General features: G+C 46.7%; 2 protein-coding genes across 10 annotated transcripts in view; one reads left to right on the top strand and one right to left on the bottom strand.

Annotated features, from left to right (window-relative positions):
- ZNF35 (zinc finger protein 35) overlaps positions 1-15,046 on the top strand; it is a 36,387-nt gene extending 21,341 nt beyond the window's left edge. For 3 of the 9 annotated variants that reach the window (XR_008501747.2, XR_010125734.1, XR_008501749.2), the window contains exons 5-6: positions 3,230-3,432; positions 7,678-12,376. The gene's annotated coding sequence lies outside the window, so the exon portion shown is untranslated. Of the gene's footprint in view, positions 1-3,229; positions 3,433-3,612; positions 3,770-4,100; positions 4,305-7,677; positions 12,377-14,540 lie in introns of those variants that run through there. The other 6 variants (XR_008501752.2, XR_008501753.2, XR_008501745.2 and 3 more) reach the window with 5 other exon arrangements.
- A 974-nt stretch (positions 15,047-16,020) lies between these two features.
- LOC134739140 (zinc finger protein 239) lies at positions 16,021-18,410 on the bottom strand. The gene is given in 2 exon segments (XM_063661421.1): positions 16,021-16,716; positions 18,381-18,410. Coding segments are annotated over 2 exon segments (726 nt in total).
- Positions 18,411-18,671: the final 261 nt, after the last annotated feature.

Raw genomic sequence — 18,671 nt, 5'->3', positions numbered from 1 at the left:
CCAGGTGAAGGAGTTCAGCAGAGGAATATATATTTGTGACATTGTTCTGGCTGGACAGTGGAGGCTGAGCTGGTGAGGGGAGAAAGGAATCCCGAAGACCATATTGGCAGTTTTTTTCAGAGCCCAAGAGAGAGAGTGGGATTCTGACCCAGCCACTAGAAGGGGGCCAGAGGAGAAGGAATAGATGTGATGTTTTGAAGATAAAATGAGCAGACCTTAAGGGACACGGAAGATCAAGCAGCAAATTCCCAAGCCAGAAGTCTGGGCCTCTACATCCTGGTGAGACATACGACATGACAAATGAGGCCAGGCCCAGGTCTGAGAGGCACTGCTTTCCTTGCAGCTCTCTGGAGCTACCCTGTGTTCACAGTGGCTAATGCCGCTCTGATGTTGGGAAGGGCTGGAGACAAGGGAGGAGACAACCCAACTCCTAGCAGGCTACCTGGCTATCGTAGGCTACCTTGACACTGACTAGGTTCCCTACTTGTACCATGTGTGGTTTTCCAGGATTCCTGTGATCTCTGGTATTTTCCCTCCAAGGACTGGGGTTCCCTCAAGGCAAGTCACCTTACTGAACCAATAGCAAGGTTGTAATCATCACTACTGTTAGTTGAGGGGTTCCTGTGTGCCAGGCACCATACTAAATGCCAAATGTGTTATATCTCATTTAATCCTCACCTGAGGAGGGAAGTTCTCTTAGGCTATTTGCAAAGCCAGTAGTCCCAGTCAGGATTAGAACAACTCTGATGTACAAGTCTGTGCCCCTTTCTCCCAGGTGAACTTCTCAGTGCACCCCCAAGGACTCCTCTCCACATGTAAGAGTTCTTTGTTAAATTCAAAGAGCAGTTCTTGCCTGTAGTAAAAAGGTCAGTGGTGCAAAAGCATACAGAGAGATGTGAGACTCCCTCCCAGTCCACACAACCAGTCTCCTACCCCAGGGGTAGCTATTTTTAAATGTCTTGATCTTTCCTCAAGATAGTCCCAGCATTTACAACCTTATGTATCCCCCTTAAAGAAACACAAAAAAACAAATGAGAAGCTTAGGATACACAGTCTACACCTTGCTTTTTTCAGTGTCTTGGAGATGGCTTTCTATTAGCCTGTAAGATCTACCTCATTTTTTTCACTGCTTGGTGATATCCGTTGTATGAATGTACCATAATTCATACGGTCCCCCTGTTGATGGGCCTCTAGGTTCTTTTCTGCCTTTTGCTATTACAAACAGTACTGTGCCAAATAGCCCCGCACGCTGTCCTTGGATAAATTGATGAAATTAAATGGTAGGTGCATTTGTTATTTTGATAGAAATTAGAAATGTAGTTCCCAGTGTGTGTATGAAAATGCCCATTCCCCTGAATCCTCTGGAACTATTGTGTTGTTTCTGATCTCATAAATGAAAAATGCTCTCATATTTTAATTTGCATTCAACTATGAGTGAAACTGGGTACCATAGCCCATGTTTAAAAGCCACGTGTATTTATTTTCTGTGACTTGCTTATTTGCGTTCTTTAGCAGTTTTTCTGTTCATCCTTTTAATAATCAATTTGTACAAACTATAAAGAAATTATCCTTATCTGCTATATGTGTTGCAAATATTTTCCCAGGTTTATTGTTTGTTGTACTTAATTTTGCTGTTTGGATATTTAAAATTTAATATCAAATCAAGGACTTTCCCTCTTCAAGATGATACGTTCTCCCATGATTTCTAGTCCTTTGAGATCGGTCCCTTTGAAATTCTTTGTGGATAAGGACTGAGTCAGGTCTTGGCCCTGCCTCCCGCCCCTTTTCCTCTGGCATCCAGGTGGAGGAACCAAGCGGGAAAAACACATAGACAAAGACATCTCCCAGCTTCCTAGAGGAGCCGGGCAAGAAGCTTGCACCAGGGACTTCTGCCTTCACCAGACTCATTGAGCTAGTCAAAAGCAGGTTATCCGGGGAGCCTGGCAGGGAGCCCAGCGAAGAGCGGAGCAAGCTGAGGGAGGAATGGGCAGTCTGAGAAAGGGAGAACAGAAGGGGCTGTACCCTTGCATGGGGTGGGGTTGGGGCTGGTGGGGGCCTGCAGCCTGGAGGCTAGGGACAGGCCCAAATCGGGGGTGGGTGGTGTGTTGGGGGAAGGAAAGAGAAGGAGGGGCTAGAGCTTGAGATGTGGGAGGCGAAGGAGGAGGCTGCAGCTATGGGGGTGGGGGAAGAATCGGGAATGTGCAAGGAGAAGAGCAGCGACATGCAGGTGGGCAGCAATGGTGGGAGTCAGGATCAGATGTGGTGGCCTGGAGGAGGAGCCCAGTTCAGGGAAGAGCCAGGGAGGAAAAGGGCGGCTTCCTCCAGGACCCTGGGACCCTCGTGCTGCCCACTGCTTTCTCTGGCCTTAGGTGGGCAGGGCAGAAACCAGACCATACTCCTGAGGGCAGGTGAGGAAGAGGCCATTCTAGGTTGGCCCTGTTCCTCACCTCCCAACCCAGGACAGATCCCTAAGCTCTCTAACGTAAGTCCTCTCTTGCCATTGTGAGGCTGGAGTGAAATAAGGGATAGGAAATGGCTTTGTAACGATTAAAAGGCTGCCTGGTTGCACAGGCCTGCTGTGGCCTTCTGGAGGACAGGGTAGGCATGGATAAAAGAAAACCAAGCCTTACCTGATTGGAAAACATTTTACTTTGATAGTGCAACGTGGGGCGCCTGCCCCTGACTGCCTTACACATGGGCCTCAGCCGTGCTTCCAGAGTCTTGTTCTGTGGTGGATGCTTAGCGGATGATAAGCAGAGGCCTTGTCTGAGGGAGGTGAGATGTGAAGTCACCACTCAGGTCCCAAGGGGGAGAATCTGTTTAGAATAGAGCCTAAGGGGCCATGGTGCTGAAGAAGGAGCCACATAGTTCTGTGACCCCTTGGGCCAGAAGAAGCTATAGGGAGTTGTCTCTGGAAATAAGAGTCTCTGGCAGGGTCTGGACCACACTTGTTCCCCCAACACAAGCCCTGCGAGGAAGGAGCAGGATGTATGGTCTCTGGTCCCAGACAGCTGTGGAGGCCAGAGTGGCTTCCAGATGCTGGGGTGGGCTGGAGCACCTTTCCTTCTTCCACCCTGGTGGGCAAAGCTAGGCCTTTGAAACAATAGGTGCCCATGGTCATGAACTGCATTCACAGGGGCCTGGTCCCAAGATGCCCCTGCCTCCTTAAGGAGCTGATAATCCTCCTGGGATGGGCCAGGTCTCTGAACAGTATTTACTGTCCCTTTAGGTGACACCTGATGATCCCAAAGAACCAAAGGATTTTCTCTCTTCCATCACGGGTTCGAATGAGAGTGAGGTGCACAGATGAGGATGAGCCCTGTAAGCCTGAAGGAGGAGCAGCCCCGGGCCAGTGGCTCTTGCCTTGGGAACACCCCCACCAGGGCTGAGGGCTGGCATTTCCCATCTTAGCTTGGTGGGCCACAACCAAAGGTGAGAGGTGGGAATATGGCTGGCCCTAGAAGAGTGTGGTGAAAGGACCAGGGGTTGCCAGGGTAGGGCTGCAACTCATAAGCCACTTTTCTCATAAGCCATTCCTTATTCCCAGGTAAGGCATGGCCCTTAGGTGTGAGAGATGCACCAGGCTAATTTCATCCTCTCTTATTCACTCAGTGTCCAACTGCCCAGCTGCTACCAAATGCCAAGCACCAGGCAGCCATGAGGGGCCTTTCAGGACCTGTTCTGCTTCTGACTGGTTAGTCACCTCAGAGAAGTCAATGTCCTTGCCTGTCAAATGAAGCATTTCCTGCCCTGCCAACTTCACTGGGTGGTATGCATCAAAGGAGACTGGGACAGGACACGGCTGTAAACAGTTCATTTGACATCACTGTGGTTATTAACCAGGGTGGGGTCATTGTCCAAGAAGAGAAGGGATGCTCTTTGGGAGGGATGCTTCTGTGGGCTGCATGGGGCCAGGGTCCCCTCCTGGAGATGACGGCTCAGTCTTTTTTGCATTTAAACACCAGACCCTCCCTGAAAGTTTACCTTTACTTACGGGTTCTCGCCACTGCCCACCAGCAAAAGGAGCGGGAGAAGGTAGGGTCAGCACTGTGACCTTCTTTAGCTTCCCCTCCCAAGGCCATCCGTGGACTTTTCTCCAGAATTTTTTTTCCAGGTCTCAGTACTAGCCTGGTGACAACAGCATGAGCCCTGGGAGAAAGGCACCCTGAGAGTAGGGCCGGAGCTTCCTCTGACTTCAGCCCTTTAAGGCTACCTGCTGCCTGGGACCCATCTGTTTCCTGCCCCAAGGGCCACTGTTGGAGAAGTGCTGCTAGGGCTGAATTGAGAGGCCTCAGCCAGCCTGGGTAAGGCCACTTTCCACTGGGCCTTCACCACCACACCTCAGAAATGTGGGCCTCTGATACTCTCAGCCTAGTGCACCTCTCAGAACCCAGGCTTCAGGGCCTAGCCATCCCCAAGGCTGCCAAACAGGTTTTGTATGTCTTGGGAAAAGCCATTTCCCTCCTGGTCAGTTAGCAGACATCTCTTTGTGAATTACTCCAAGGTGCTGAGCTGTCCATGGAGGAAAGCACCAGAGAGAATGTGTCCCCCAGCTCTGTGAGCAGACCTGGCTGCAGATGCCAGGCCAGGCTGGAGGCCACAAGGGTTCTGTCTACCAAACACCCATTGCCAGCCCATCATGGCACCACAATTTCACATTGATTAGACAAAGAACATGCCTAGGTTGTTTTCCTGGGTCATGATCCCAAATTCTTTGTAATAACTCCCCCAAAGAGCCAAACCCCCCAAAATTCTTTCCCCTTGGTTAGCTGTGGCTGTCTGGCAAGCATAGTGGTCCTCAGGGTGACCTTCACTCCAAAACCAGTCATTCAGAGCCATCCTGAGCATTTTGCCAGATGTGCACTAGTGCTAATTCTGGGGCCCAAGGGAGGCAGGATAAACATACTTTATTTGTTGGCAGATGTGAGGGCAGGAACTGTGCCAACCAGAATGGTGCCTTCACAGATACTAGCACAAGTGCGCCAGGTTAAGAATGCTACAGGGCATGATAGGATTCAGATGTTGCCCTGGAGAAACACACAGCCTAGTTGTGAAGGTAAGATGGATACATGGGAAAGAGAAATCTAATTCACCAAAACATGTAAGGTCATTGCCAAAGAAATGGGAATGGATGTCAGAGGTAGTCAAGGATAGAGGAGGGAGCAGTCACTGGGAGCTGTGGGAAGGATGGGAGAAGGCTTCCTAAAGGAGAGGTGACTTGAGCCAGGCCTGATGGGTGGGTGGGTGGACGGATGGATGAATGAATGGGTGGATGGATGGATGAGCAGTTTTAGAGGACAAGGATTCAGTATTCCAAGCCATGCAGAAGGTGAGAGGAAAGATACAGAGATAGGAAATCTTTGTTGAAGAGCATGAGTACAACCAGAAAGTTCAAGGAAGCCAAGAAGAGGGTTGGGGAATAGGAGAAAAGATCTGTATTAGTTCACTTTCATGCTGCTGATAAAGACATACCCAAGACTGAGAAGAAAAGGAAGTTTAGGCCGGGTGCGGTGGCTCACACCTGTAATCCCAGCACTTTGGGAGGCCAAGGCGGGCGGATCATGAGGTCAGGAGATTGAGACCGTCCTGGCTAACATGGTGAAACCCCATCTCTACTAAAAATATAAAAAATTAGCCGGGCATGGTGGCGGGCGCCTGTAGTCCCAGCTACTCGGGAGGCTGAGGCAGGAGAATGGCATGAACCTGGGAGGTGGAGCTTGCAGTGAGCTGAGATTGCACCACTGCACTCCAGCCTGGGCGACAGAGCGAGACTCTGTCTCAAAAAAAAAAAAGGAGGTTTAATGGACTTAGAGTTCCACATGGCTGGGGAAGCCTCACAATCATGGTGGAAGGCAAGGAGGAGCAAGTCACGTCTTACGTGGGTGGTGGCAGGCAAAGAGAGAGCTTGTGCAGGGAAACTCCTGTTTTTAAAACTGCCAGATCTCGTGAGACTTATTCACTATTACAAGAACAGCACGGGAAAGACCTGCCCCCATGATTCAATTACCTCCCACCAGGTTCCTCCCATGTCACGTGGAAATTGTGGGAGTTGCAATTCAAGATGAGATTTGGGTGGAGACATGGCCAAATCATATCAAGATCTTAACTGGAGAGCTAGGGCCTAGAGTAGACCATGGCCATCTCTGCCCTTGGGACAGTGCTCTGCTATTTAGCATTTCCACACTCCTCTGTTTCTTCAGGCCTCCTGGAAGCAAAAGCCTGAGCTGCTCCTCCTGGACCTCCTAGAACAGGGTCCTTCTTTCCTGCTGTATTTCCTGTAGCTTAGGGGGAGGAAAGGGCCCTACATGTGTCCCTCCCCACACTTCAGAGGGTTGGCTTGCCCTGCTTCTTTGGGCTTTCTCTTCCTGCCTGGACTGAGATTGTGGATTGTGAGGCTAGGGAGCCACATCTGTCTGCCTCCCCTACTGCCAAACCTGGCAGCCCTCAACACCCTTCCCTCTGGTCAGTACCCTTGTTCTCCCTTTCCCCACTTTATCTGATAGATCCCTGAATTCTCTCTTGAGTCACAAGTTCTCATCCTGCCTCTCTCCAGCCAGGAAGGTGACTTGGTCAAGCTCTGTGACTCCCAGGACGCCATGTCCACAGCCCAGCCCATCTCTGACCACCACTTGCTGCCTTGGCCAGTTTCCAAAGGCGCCTCTGTCTCCCTCTCTCAGCTTGGCAGTCTTTATGCATGCAGGCATTGCCCTCACCAGACAAATGTTTGGTGACAGTGCCATCCCTGGCTCTTTCCCAGAATGCATTTTTTTTGTTGTTTTGTTTTGACTACTCTTTCTTTTCTTTTTCTCTACCCATGCTCTGAAACCATAGTATACATACAGGACAATTATGATTGTAAGTACTCTGCTTCCTACCCCTGATATTTCAGGAAGCTCACTGGTCTAACACTTGGGGCCTGATATTTCAGGAAGCTCACTGGTGTAACACTTGGGGCCTTATTCTGATCCTCACACACTCTTGCCACACTACAAAAAGGGATTTTATTTGACTGATGAGTTTTGGAAAGCCAGTCCTCCCACCTCTCCCTTGGGGTCTGGCATCTTCACAGAAACCATGCATTCCATCCTGGCCATTTGTGCTGCAGGTGTTTCAGGAGCAAACCCATGGCAGCCAGCACTATGTCCTTGGGTGGCTAATGCTGCCTAATCCTGGGATTCATAACCCCACTTGCCTGCAGATACAGCCAGATTCACCAATATCAGGCTTTCACTAATAAAAGCAATATGTTGGTCTCCCCATATTATTTCTCAGTTGGTTCGAATATTGAGTATAAAATTATAATAATAGCTAATACCTAGCTAAACACTTCATGTACATTGTATTTGACTCATGTACATTGTACATGTACATGACTTATTTAATTCTTACAACATCCCTATGACATAGGTACTAGTATTAACCCATTTTACAGGTAGGAAACTGAGGTACAGAAAGGTCACATAACTGTTCATGGCAAAGACAGGATTTGGTCTCAGACAGTCTGGCCCCAGAGACCACACCCCTGGTCTCAATGCTATATTGCTTCTGAAGAGAAGGGTGTTACTTACTGAATTCCCTCAAATCCCACTATAGTCTCATGTTTCCCATCTAGAATATAAAGCTGATTCTATTTTTATTTGCTTTTGTTGTATCTATTATCTTCTATGTCTTGTTTAGATATCAAGACCAAAGTTGAAAAGGAAGATTTGATGCCGGAAAAAACAAATATGAAAGGAGAATTCTCTGGAAGACTGGAAGCATGAAAAGTGGGAAGTAGGGGAACAGGGCATTCGGAACAGCCTGCAGACAAGCAAGTGAGGAGAGACAAGCCAGACACCAGGCAGGCCCCAACAAAAGAAAAGATGTCTCCCAGGAGAGAGGGGCCGGAACTGTAAGGAACTCAGGAAAGAGGTCTGCCACAACTCCAGCCTGGCTGCCCCTAGCAGGAATCTCTAAGCATGTACTGTGTGTGGCAAGGCCTTCAGCCAGAGCTCCACTTTCATCGTGCATCAGATAATCCACACCTGGGAGAAGCCGTGTGGGTGTGGGTAGTGTGGCAAGGCCTTCATGCAGAGCTCCCACCTGACCTAGAACCAGAGGGTACACATGGGGAAGAAGCCCTTTGTCTGTGGCACATGTGGAAAGGCCTTCAGTCAGGGACCAAGCCTAGTCGTGCACACAGGGTGGAAGCCACACATGTGCCCAGAGGGTGGCAAGACCTTCAGCTGCAGCTCATGCTTCCTGGTTCACTGGTAGAGCAACACGGGGGAGAAGCCCTATTGCTGCACCCAGTATGGAAAGGCCTTCGGCCAGGGCTCCCACCTTTCCAGGGTGAGGAAATCAACTCAGAGTTTTGCAAATTATCTGAGATGACCCAACCAGTCAGAGGCAGAGCATGTCCTAAAGGGCCCCTCATGGTTGCCTAGTGCCTGGTGCCTGGGAGCATGCCTGGAAGAAACACCAGCCAACTTCCCCGGTCAGAGCCCAGTGCTGATGGGTCAGGGCTTCAGGTCCAGCACTGAATCCACATGAGAGCAAGCTGAGCCACTGTCATCAACCTAGCTCTCAGGCTAAGGCAGGCTCCTGTAAGGGCCTCCCAGTGTCTTTGGAGAGACAAGATACATACACAGTAAACACACAAATGAGTAAAGGACAGTAGGTGACAAGCTGAGATTAAAGTGCTGAAGTGTGTGCAGAGATAGCAAGATCAGCAGGGAGGGAAAATGGGCGAAGCTTTAGTGGGCCAGCTCTGGGAGAATGGGTTGGCAGTAGGTGGATGAGGGACATCCTAGGGAGGGGACTAAGCAAACAAGGAATGCCTCCAGGTGGGTCCCAGTGAGGGGAGAGACTGGCTGTGCAGTCACTAGGAGTGGCAGGCTTGACATGCACATGGGGAGGTGAGAAGTTTCAGGACAAAAGCCCCGGTGTGTGGGTGGTACCAACCAAGGCCAAGCCCTGCCCACAGTACTGGGCTTCGTGTACCAGGTTAACCCTGCGTGAGCCACTGAGCATCATTTTCCACACCTGTGCAGGACAGGAGTTGGACATGAGGGGCTTTGAGCTCTCGTCTCTCTGCCACTTGTGATTTCAGAGCTTTGAAGCCATTGTCAGAATGAGGACTAATAGACGGAGGGAAGTGTTGGGAGAATGAAGCTGATGGGAACTCAGGGTAGACGGGCAAAGAGGAGGAAAAGGAGACAAGGGAGACCACGTGGGAGGCAGGTGGGGAAATCCAGTTGGTTCGTCTCAGACTTTGGTACCTACAACAGGTGACCTTGCTCAGCTGAAGTAGGTCAAAGATGCTCTTTAGTCATTGTCCATTCATTCAGCAATTTACTGAGCACCTTTTATGTAAAAGGCACTTTGCTAGGTGAACTAAGGGACCCACAGGGAATGAGACCTGGTCCTTCTCTCAACACAATCCAGCAGGGGAAGTAAGACCACCACAAGGCAGAACATGCTGAGCAGGAGGACAGCTGAGGATAATTGCAGGGAAGTTCAGACGAGGGTGGATGCTGCTTTGATTTGGGGTGGATCATGAAAAAAGTGGCATTCAAGCCAACCTCAAAGGGTGAGTAGGAGTCCCAAAACCTGATGGGAGAGGAGTTGTGTCTAGGAGGACTTGTCTGGAAAGCATGAAGCATGTTGGGAACAGTGTACTGCCTTGGCTTGATAGATGGAAGGCATGCCAGTGACACCCTGGGTGCTTGCTAATGTTCATGCTGTGTGAGATGTAAGGTACAGCTAGTCTGAAACCCTTCCTAGCACTGGCTCCTTTTGCAGTGTGGATGTTTTGTTAATAAAGAACAGGTTTGTGCTTCCCCCATCACTAAGCAGTGCTTAGCTTAAAATGTCATGCAGCCTGGTCTAGTAAATAAAATATACAGTGCAGCTCTCCAGATCCCCTAGTTGCCAGCAATTATCAGTCTGCTGGGACCTGGCAGGAAGGAGAGAGTTTAATGAAAGGGTGATTTACAGAGGTTTGGGGAGGGGATGGGGAGACACCAGATACCAGCAAGAACTAGAGCCTCTGCCACTCCTAGCTTGAAAGGGCACGGAAGGAAATGGTGTAGCTGAAGTCATGCAGCTGTGGTTACAGAGGGACACAGCCACTGCCAGAACCATGGTAGCAGACAGAAGTACCCCGTCCCATTCTCATGCCTCCCTCTGACATACCAGTGCATCCCACTAGGAAGCCAGAAGTAAGGGACCCAGGGTGATGCCACCCACAGGTATCTCTGCCCCAGGGCAAAGAGGTAGATGATGGATCTGGGGTGCAGACAAGAATAACCAATATGCAGGCCAAGGAGTGGAGTCAAAGAATAACTCTGTGGGGCAGAGACCAGTCTCTACCCAGAGCTGCTTGGCCTCTGGTAGGACATGGATCTCTCTACTCTCTAATTTCTACCTCTGCCACTTCCCTGAATGGCGCAGCTCCTCTAAAATGAGTGGGAGAGTAAACCCTTGGCCCTTCCCACCTTCCAGCAGACATTAACTTCATCCAGTCCCTGGACTCCCCCAACACCCACCCCCAGAGAAACCTGGTAATTTGTTTCTCTGGCTGTACAGGTTATCCCCTGCTGCCCTGCCCTAGAGATAAGGCACTGTTAGGCCATGTCTCAGAGCAGGAAAGCAAATTAATAATAATTGTTTTATTTTATATAGTAGTTACTAAGCACTTACTCTGCGCAGTGCTCTTCTTAATGTGTTTTACTCAATCCTCACTGCATCCCTTAGATAGATTGTTAATATCGCCATTTTATAGACAGGGACAGTGAGGCACAGAGAGTTTAAGAAGTTTGCCCACAGGTATGCAGTAAGTGGAGAAGGGACTGGGCTGTGGGCATTGAGTGGCTGCTGAGTCTGGACACCACAGCCCACACCAGGGGTGGACATTGCTCCATTCAATTTACTGTCTCCCTGATACGCCACCTGTAGCCCACACCGAGCCATGCACAGCTGCAGTGGTCACTTCCCTGGCCACCGTCTCCATCCAGGCAGAGGTGTTTTGGTCCCTTCACCACTTAGTTCTGCTTTGCCCTTATGTCCAAAGCAAAACCCTTTTTACTCTACTTTTGTTCTAGTAAAAAATTAACTTCCCTTCATTCTGCAATCCTTAGCCAGGTGTCTGCCCAAGACAACTAGCAGTTTCACACAGATGCTAAGTCTCATGCAAACCAAAACCAAGGAGTCACACAGCTCATTTCAGATGCTTATTGTGTAAACACACAAGATTAGCAGTTGCTTTCATGAATGTCTGGGTTTCTATGCACACCCTACACCTTGCCTTTGTTAAAATAGGCTGTTTTAACAAGGGAAAGGGCCCTGGTGTTTGCCAAAAGAAGGGGGATTTGGCAAGAAATAAGGATTTTCTTATACTTTGGATGGACATTTTTTATTCTTATACTTAAAAAAATTATTATACTTTGAAATTTCAACTCCCTGTGACGGATGCCATGCAGCTTGAGCTGACAGATGTTGCAACTGTAATTCACCTCAGGCTTTCCTTGTTGCCAGAAGTCAAGCCAGTGACTGTTCCTAGCACCCCCTTTTTGCCTACTAGTGATTGAAAGATAAAGTACATCTCATGCTGGAATTGACCTGGAGGTAACTGGAGACATTTTGAAAGTCAACCTTCCAGTTTGTTAAAAATCTCTAAAATTGACCCTCTAGTGTTGGGGACTATAGATCCACACCCAAGAGAGGACCAGTTCCTGACTTAATTGGAGTCCGGGCTAAACTCATAGCGGTGAGCAGCAACCAGCATTACAATACAGTCCTGTGCTGCTTAACAATGGAGAGTTCTGAAAAGGGCATTGTTAGGTGATTTCATTGTTGCGTGAATATTGTAGAGTGTACTCAAACAAACCTAGATGGCATGTCTAAGTACATGCTAGGCTCTGTGGTATAGTCCTAGGCTATATGATATACACCCTACTACACCCTAACTATGTGGTACAGCCCCACTGCTCTTAGACTACAAACTTGTACAGCGTATTATTGTACTGAATACTGTAGGCAATTGTAGCAGAATGGTATCTGTATATCTAAAAATAACTTAGAAAAGGTACAGTAAAAATATGGTATGAAAGATAAAAAATAGTATGCTTATATAGGGCATTTACCATGAACGGAGTTTGCAGGACTGGAAGTTGTTCTGGATGAGTCAGTGAGTGAGTGGTGAGTGAATGTGAAGGCCTAGGATGCTACTGTACACTTCTGTAGACTTTACAAATATTGTACACTTAGAGTACACTAAATTTACTTAAAAATTTCTTTCTTCAATAAGTTAACCTAATGTAACTTTTTACTATATAAACTTTTAAAATTTTCTGACTTTTGTAATAACACTTAGATTAAAACACAAATGCACTGTAATGCTATACAAAAAATATTTTATTTTTATAAGCATTTTTCTCTTTTTAAATTATTTACTTCAACTTTTTGTTAAAAACTAAGACACAAGCACATTAGCCTAGGCATACACAGGGTCAGGATCATGAATATCATCATCTTCCACCTTCACATCTTGTCCCACTGGAAGGTCTTCAGGGGCAGTAACATGCATGGAGCTGTCATCTCCTATGATAGCAATGCCCTCTTCTGAAATACCCATGAAGGACCTGCCTGGGACATTTCTTAAGGAGGTGTCCCTCTTTTCAGAAATATGTCCATGGTGGTTTGCTTGGTATTTCCTTTTTTCATCATAGATTTGCCAGTAAACAGATAAGGCACCGTGAACATTCCTATTAATGAAAACCTTTTGGTGTTGGGGTCCATGTTTTCAATTTTTTTTTTTTTTTTGAGATGAGTCTTACTCTGTCGCCCAGGCTGGAGTGCAGTGGCACGATCTCGGCTCACTGCAACCTCTGCCTCCCAGGTTCAAGTGATTCTCCTGCCTCAGCCTCCCTAGTAGCTGGGATTACAGGTGCGTGCCACCACACCCAGCCTTTTTTTTTTTTTTTTTGTATTTTTAGTAGAGATGGGGTTTCACCATGTCGGTCTGGCTGGTCTTGAACTCCTGACCTTGTGATCTTCCCGCCATGGCCTCCCAAAGTGCTGGGATTACAGGAGTGAGCCACCGCGCCTGGCCCAAACTTTTTAAGGAGTTTCTTGAAGTCTGCAAAAGCTTTTGCTAAAATCCCTACTGCAAATTTTCTTGATGGTGGTTTTCTGCAGTTTTGTTTTCTCTTGCCTCTTCAGCTGTGTCCCTGTTCCATTTCCAACAACTCATTAGTCAATTCCTCAGGAACCACCTCTAGGAGCTCCTCAATGTCATCCTCATTCACACCCAGGTTAAAGCTGTTTGCCATCTCAACCACAGCCTTGTGGATTTTTGCAACCTGGTCATCCGTGGCAAATCCTCTGAAGTCATAAACAAACCTCGAGTGTCTCCTTCCAGATGCCATTCATACACTCATTGGTGACATCACCCTAAGCCCAAGCAAGGTTCTTGATGCAGTCTTAGATGCTGTAATCCTCCCAGAATTGCATTAGTGTCTTCTCAGTGTCTCCCTCAGATAATAGCAGCAATAGCCTGGGGAAACGTCCTCTTTAGGTAGTGAGCCTTAAAAACTGCTCCAACTCCTTGATCCACTGGTTGGATCAAAGAGTTGATGTTTAGAGGAAGAAACACCAGTTCGATATTAAGACAAAGATCAGCAATAAAAGGACGTACAGGAGCATTATCAACAACAAGCAAAATCTTGAAAGGTATGTTATTCTCCAAACAGTACTTCTCCATTTCACTGGCATAGCAATTCAGGAGGGCATATTGGAAGAGAAGCTGGGTCATCCATGACTTGTTATTGCTCGTGTAGTACACTGGCAGTGTGTGCTTATTGATATGCTTGAAGGCCCTGGGGTTCTCACTGTGTCAAATCACAAAGGGTTTTAATTTGTGGCCAGCAACATTGCCCCCAAACATTGTTATCCAGTCCTTCAAAGCCGTGAATCCTGCCATTGACTTGGCCTCCTTATGGATGACAATCTCTTCAGGCATCTTTTTCCAGAACAGGGAGCCTTGATCCATATTAAAGATTTGCTCTGGCAAGTAATTTTCCCCCACAATCAGCTTATCTAGAGTTTCCAAAAATTCTTCAGCTGCCTTCACATCAGCACTTGTAGACTTAGCACTCACTTTCACAATTGTGTAATGAATAACAATTCTTGAATCGTTTAAACCACCCAGAGCTAGCAATAAATTCAACAATATAGTCAGGTCCAGCCTTTTCTATCTACGTAACAAACAAGCTTTTTGCTTTAGCTGTGATTGTCATGGTGCTGAGGGACATGCTTGCGTGTCTGGTCTTCAATCTAGGTCAATATCAGATATTATCCATATCTGATATTGGCCCTTCTCAAATTTTTGTTAGTCTCATTGCCTTCAATGAAGCAGATCCTTTAACAGCTTCCATCACTTTGCTCTTGTTCTTTAGGATGGCAGCTATGGTAAAATGGGACATGCCTGACTGGTGAGCAATAACCATCCCTGATTTTCCACCTTCACAGTCCTTAATCACTTTTAATTTTGTTTCCAGGTCAATTACTCAACATGGCCTCTTACTGGCAAAATTAGCCATGGATTTTAAATGCTCAGGGGACATGATGAACAAAACATGAGATTAAATCAAGCACAAGAGGAAATGATGCAGTCAAGAGATGTGGTAAACATGAGATAGATGAGGCTGCTGCTGGTCAAACACAGCATACTGTTTTGCAGTAAACTTTGAAAAAATAAGTGGAAGGAGCACACTTTGAAATAACAATGAAAAGCACAATAAAATACATAAACCAGTAGCACAGTCATTTATTTATCAAGTATTATGCACTGTACATAACTGCATGTGCTATCCTTTTATATAACTGGCAACATGGTCAGCTTATTTACACCATCATCATCACAAACATGTGAGTAATGCATTGTGCTACCACATTATGACAGCTGCAGAGTCACTAGGCCATAGGAATTTCTCAGCTCCATTACAACCTTATGAGACTACCGTCAAATATGTGGTCTGTTGTTGGCTAAAACATCATTATGTGGCACATAACTGCCCATACTGAGACATATTGCATTCCTATTATATTTTTCCTTTAGTCTAAAGGTAATCTCTTTTTGTGTAAGTGGCAGATGATTAGGATATTACTTTTTAATTTTATACACACACATGATCTGTTTTATTTCCTTGTAAGGAAAAGTCAAGCTATATGGTCTAGAGAGAAGAGAACAGGCCCTAAGACTAGGATCTCATCCGTGAGCAGCTAGCAACTGAAGATAAGAGAGAAGGATATTTTTAAAGACACCCCTCTAGCATGTCTAATGGTCAAGGATTGCAACGTTTCTGACAGAACACTTCTGTTCTGAGAGGCTCAGACCCCTTAGCCCTATGGACAGGGTTTAATACTTCATCTTGTTAACTTTGGTCTGCAGTTCTGGTCTGGTAGGGTTCCTTTGATTCATGATTCTATCATCCTATGTATCCTTCACTGTTTTGGTCATTCCTAAAGGCAGCCTACATTTGAATGAGGATGTGACATTCTAAATTTTAGTACTGCTCATAGTGGGCCTTCTAAGCTTCCTAACTCTAGCACATTAAAGCTTTGAAATAACAATAAAAAGTACAGCAAGCTTTACTGTGCTGGAGTTACCCTGGAAAAATTACAAATCTTCAAAGCAGGTGAGATCTTGCAAGATTATTATTACGAGTTTCTTGATATGAGGAATTTCTCAATGAATTAAAATTTAATCAACTTTGTAGAAATGAAGAGCTCCTCAGTTTCCTGTCAATCAAACTGGAAGACAGGACCTGGCATCTACCTCTTGGAACTCCAAATCTGACTGGAGGCACACGTACAAAAATAAGGCACGTGAATAAAACACCATACAAGCAGAGTGAGTTTGTGGACCCAGATTTCCAGCAGTGAACAGTCCATGACCTCTCACATACTTCATAGTATTTATAAGATGCTGGCCTGGCTGAAGGCAAGCATATAACATGACCATTCAACTCTGCCCCATTAACAGTGGGCCCTAACCCAAGTAGCCAGCTGAGGTTTCTTCTGGGCATGAGTTGTCTGATGGAGAATAAGATGGGAGCTCTGGCCAAAGGCTCTTCCACACTCATTACACTGATAGGGTTTCTCCCCTGTGTGAATTCTCTGATGCACAATAAGGTATGAACTACAACTGAAAGCTTTGCCGCATTCATTATACTCAAATGGCTTCTCCCCCGTGTGGATCCTCTGATGGACAGTCAGGCCTGAACTCCGGCTGAAGGCTTTCCCACACTCATCACATTCAAAAGATTTCTCTCCAGTGTGGATGCCCTGATGAACTATGAGATTTGAGCTCTGGCTGAAGGTCTTCCCACATTCCTGACATTCATAGGGTTTCTCACCAGTATGGATCCTCTGATGTCATATGAGGTGTGATCTCTGTCTGAAACCTTTTCCGCACTCATTACATAGGAAAGGTTTCTCCCCTGTGTGAATTCTTTGGTGCACGATAAGGTTTGCACTCTGACCAAAGGCTTTCCCACACTCCTTACAGATAAAGGGTTTCTCTCCTGGGTAGTTTTGTTGCCCTCTTTCCTTGTCAAGGGCACTCCTGTCTCTGAAGGCAACACCTCTGGAAACTCTCTTCCTTCTCCTTGCTCTGGGTCCTGCCTGGCTTCCCTGATGCCTCTTGCACTTCCCTTCCCCACTAGGGCTTCTCTAAACCTGGCTGCCAGAGGGGCTACACTCTGAAGCCTTTCATAAGTTGTGACTTGTATTTTGACTTCTGAAACTGGCCCCTTGTTCTTCTCCCTGTGAATTCTTGAATGTGAAATACTTTTTGAGCTTAGAGTAAAGAAGTTATCAAATTCTTTACCTTTCTGGCTTTCCTTCTCTAGGGAGATTTTTACATCCTTGATTTCTGCTGGCCTTATATTTCTAGTCCTCGTACTCAGCATCTCCCTGGAAGGATCTCTCTGATGAATATTCAAACTGTCTTCCCAATTTTTGAATGCTCCAATTTTGCATTCTTGGGAATCATTGTTCCGGAGTGCTCTGGAGGTGGCTCAGTGTATCTCTGTTTCTTCTGATACTTCCTGCTTTGGAACCAACTCCTTGATATCTGATTTGGTTTCATAATCTAACAAGAGATACAGAAAACAGAAACATCACCTGTTTCCTATGGTGGAGACAAAACATCTTTAAGTGATACTAATGTATACTCTAGACATTTGTGATGCTTACATATCAATAGCACATGTACATTCTTAGTGTGACTGCAAAAGGTCAGCAGACAGCCAGGAAGGGCAGAGGAGAGAGGCAGCAGTGTTTGGCATTCACAGACACTGCAAAGGATGAAAATGTTTCTTTTCCTCAGCCTGAGGCTCTGGCGGGTTATAAAGACCTCTCAATTTGGGACAGGGAATGGCCTGATTCCACGGACTGCTCACACCTCTCTTTATCCATGTTCTTGTGTTTCTGAGCCAAGCTGCACCTCAAAGTGCTGCACAACCTTTGGGAGTGCTGCTTGGTTCTCAAACAGCCAGGTGGAGCTCAGGAGGCTGTCCTGTATTATGGGGAACTCAAGATGTACAGACCTGAAGGAAAGTTTTCATACTTCTGCTGAAAGTGAGCTTGGAAAGAGCCTTCTGGGCTTTTTTTCCCATTCCTTCCCCTTTTTCCTTTTCCCATTTCTTATGCATTATTTCCTTCCCCTCACTTCTCCTGTTCCCTTCTGCTTTCCTCTTCTTTTCTCCCTTTTTCTTCCTCAACTCCTGTTATCCTTTCCACTCCTCCTCTAATCTCTATTTTTACTTTAAAACTCTTCTCTTGGCTCATGCCAGTAATCCTAGCATTTTGGGAGGCCAAGGCAGGAGGATCACTTGAAGCCAGTAATATAAGATCCACCTGGGCAACATAGCGAGACTCCATCTCTACAAAAAATAATAAAAATTAACAGGGCATGGTGTGCACCTGTGGTCCCAGCTGCTTGGGAAGCTGAGGTGGGAGGATCACTTGAGCCTAGGAGTTCAAGGCTGCAATGAGCTGTGATTGTACCACTGCATTCCAGCCTGGACAACAGAGCAAGATTTGTCTCAAGAAATCTAAAATACAAGAAAAATAAAAAATAAATAAAAATAAACTCTTTTCTCATTTCTGTTTTGGAATAAACTCTCATAACCTCTAATTCTCTGTGCCATCATCACTGAGGTCAGCCTTATACTTGTTGAAGAGAGCCACTCATCCACTCAACAATTTGTTCAGGCTTGGTAAGCCTCAGAATTTGGGGAGACTCCCAAATATAGTATATCCTCCTGAGCTCTCAGGGCTGTGAAGATGTACTTTGCAACTGTGTCCAGAGCTGACTGAAAACTATCTTATACCGAAGTGTAAAGACCTTCAGGGCTCTCCATGCTGTAAAATCCCTGAAGCTGCAGACCCTCCCCAGCACTGAGAGCCAGCAGAGACCCCACTGCCTCTGCAGAGAAGGCAACCCTGAATGGCAAGGGTGACAGGGGCTGTACTCAGGTCATCCCCACCAAATTCTAGCTTCCAGTTCCAGTTTCAGAGCAGGTGCCAAATGGGGCCTCAGTAAGGAGCTGCTGCCACCAGATAGAGATAGAAATTCCAGGCTCATTTCTGAGGCTGTTGCATCTGACTTCTCTCCAGCAGCC

This window comes from Pongo pygmaeus, chromosome 2 (genome assembly GCF_028885625.2).
Source record: "Pongo pygmaeus isolate AG05252 chromosome 2, NHGRI_mPonPyg2-v2.0_pri, whole genome shotgun sequence".
Classification (NCBI taxonomy): Eukaryota; Metazoa; Chordata; class Mammalia; order Primates; family Hominidae; genus Pongo; species Pongo pygmaeus.
The sequence above is the reverse complement of the archived record's forward strand: the minus strand, read 5'-3'. Positions and strand labels throughout refer to the sequence as shown.